This window comes from Pteropus vampyrus, unplaced genomic scaffold, assembly GCF_000151845.1.
Source record: "Pteropus vampyrus isolate Shadow unplaced genomic scaffold, Pvam_2.0 Scaffold202, whole genome shotgun sequence".
NCBI lineage: Eukaryota > Metazoa > Chordata > Mammalia > Chiroptera > Pteropodidae > Pteropus > Pteropus vampyrus.
Genome location: NW_011888983.1, coordinates 1,122,584 through 1,124,083, shown reverse-complemented (window position 1 = coordinate 1,124,083; position 1,500 = coordinate 1,122,584). Strand labels below are relative to the sequence as shown.

The window sequence follows — 1,500 nt, the reverse complement described above, 5'->3', positions numbered from 1 at the left end:
TCTAGACCAACCCGTCTCCGTCACCACCACCTCTCCTTCCATCTCCACCCTCACCACCTCTGCTGTCACCACCACAACCACCACCACCATGTTCAACACCACTACTACCACCTTCCCTTCTACGACTATCGTCACCATGTCCACCACCACCTCTGCCATCACAACCATCAAAATCATGCTTACCACCACCACCTCTACCACAACCACTGTGCCCAAACTAACACCAGCACCACCACCATCATAACTGTGCCTAACACAATTACTATCATCTCTACCAGCACCACATCCAGCCCCACTACACCACCTCCAGAACACCGAACACCACCACTGTATAGAAAGAAAGAATAAGAACCAGGAAGACATGTGATTTGCAAGATAGAACACTCAGTTAGTGGCTTAAATAGAACTAGAACTCAATTCTCTTAACTTTCAGTTAAAAAGACTAAGTCTCAAGTAACTGACTTCAACCTCAGTTTAAAATGTAAAACAAAAGAAAGTCTTTAGGAGGACAATCTGGTATCAGAGGACAATATTTGTCTCACATCGATTTTTTTTAAAAAATAGACTATTTTTTAGCAGTTTTAGGGTCACAGCAAAACTGAATAGAAGGCATGAGAGTTCCAATGAACCCCTGTCCCCACATATACACAGCCTCCGCCACCATCGACATCGTGCACTATCGTAGTACATTTGTTACAAATGATGAACCTACACTGACATGTCATTATCACCTAGAGTCCCTAGTTTACATTAGGGTTCACCCTTGGTGTCATATACTCTATGGGTTTTGGTAAACGTATAATGACATGTATCACCATTAAGTATACAAAGTAGTTTCACTGCTCTAAAAATCTTCTGGACTCCACTATTCATCCTTCTTCATCCTTCCTTCCCCCGACCCCTGGAAACCACTGACCTTTTTACTGTCTCCATAGTTTTGCCTTTTCCAGAATGTCATATAGTTGAAGTCATACAGTATAGTAGCATTTTCAGATTGGCTTCTTTCACTTAGTAATATGCATTTAAGTTTCCTCCATGTCTTTTCATGGCTTGACAGTGCATTTCTTTTTAGTACTAAATAATATCCCATCGGGTGGATGTGCCACAGTTCATTTATTTGTTTACCTACTGAAGGACATTTTGGTTGTTCCGAGCTTTGGCAATTATGAATAAAGCTGCTATAAACATCTGTGTGCAGATCGTTGTGTGTACATAGTTATCAACTCTCCTGAGTAAATACCAAGGAGCGTGAATGCTGGGTCATATGTTAAGAATATGTTTATTTTTGTACAAAACTGCCAAACTGTCTTCCAAAGTGACTGTACCATTTTGCATGCCCACAAGCCATAAATGAGAGTTCTTGTTGATCCACATCCTCACCAGCATTTGGTGTTGTCAGTGTTTTTGATTTTGGCTATTCTAATAGGCTCGTAGTGGTATCTCATCATTGTTTTAATTTGCAATTCTCTAATGACATATAATTTTGAGCATCTTTTCCTA

General features: G+C 40.5%; 1 protein-coding gene across 1 annotated transcript in view; it reads right to left on the bottom strand.

The window, feature by feature from the left end:
* The window catches only part of COL13A1 (collagen type XIII alpha 1 chain), a 262,813-nt gene extending 262,636 nt beyond the window's left edge, over positions 1-177 (bottom strand). The window contains 1 exon segment of the mRNA XM_011372185.1: positions 12-177. Coding sequence (XP_011370487.1) covers positions 12-177 — 166 coding nt within the window.
* Between the last annotated feature and the right edge of the window lie 1,323 nt (positions 178-1,500).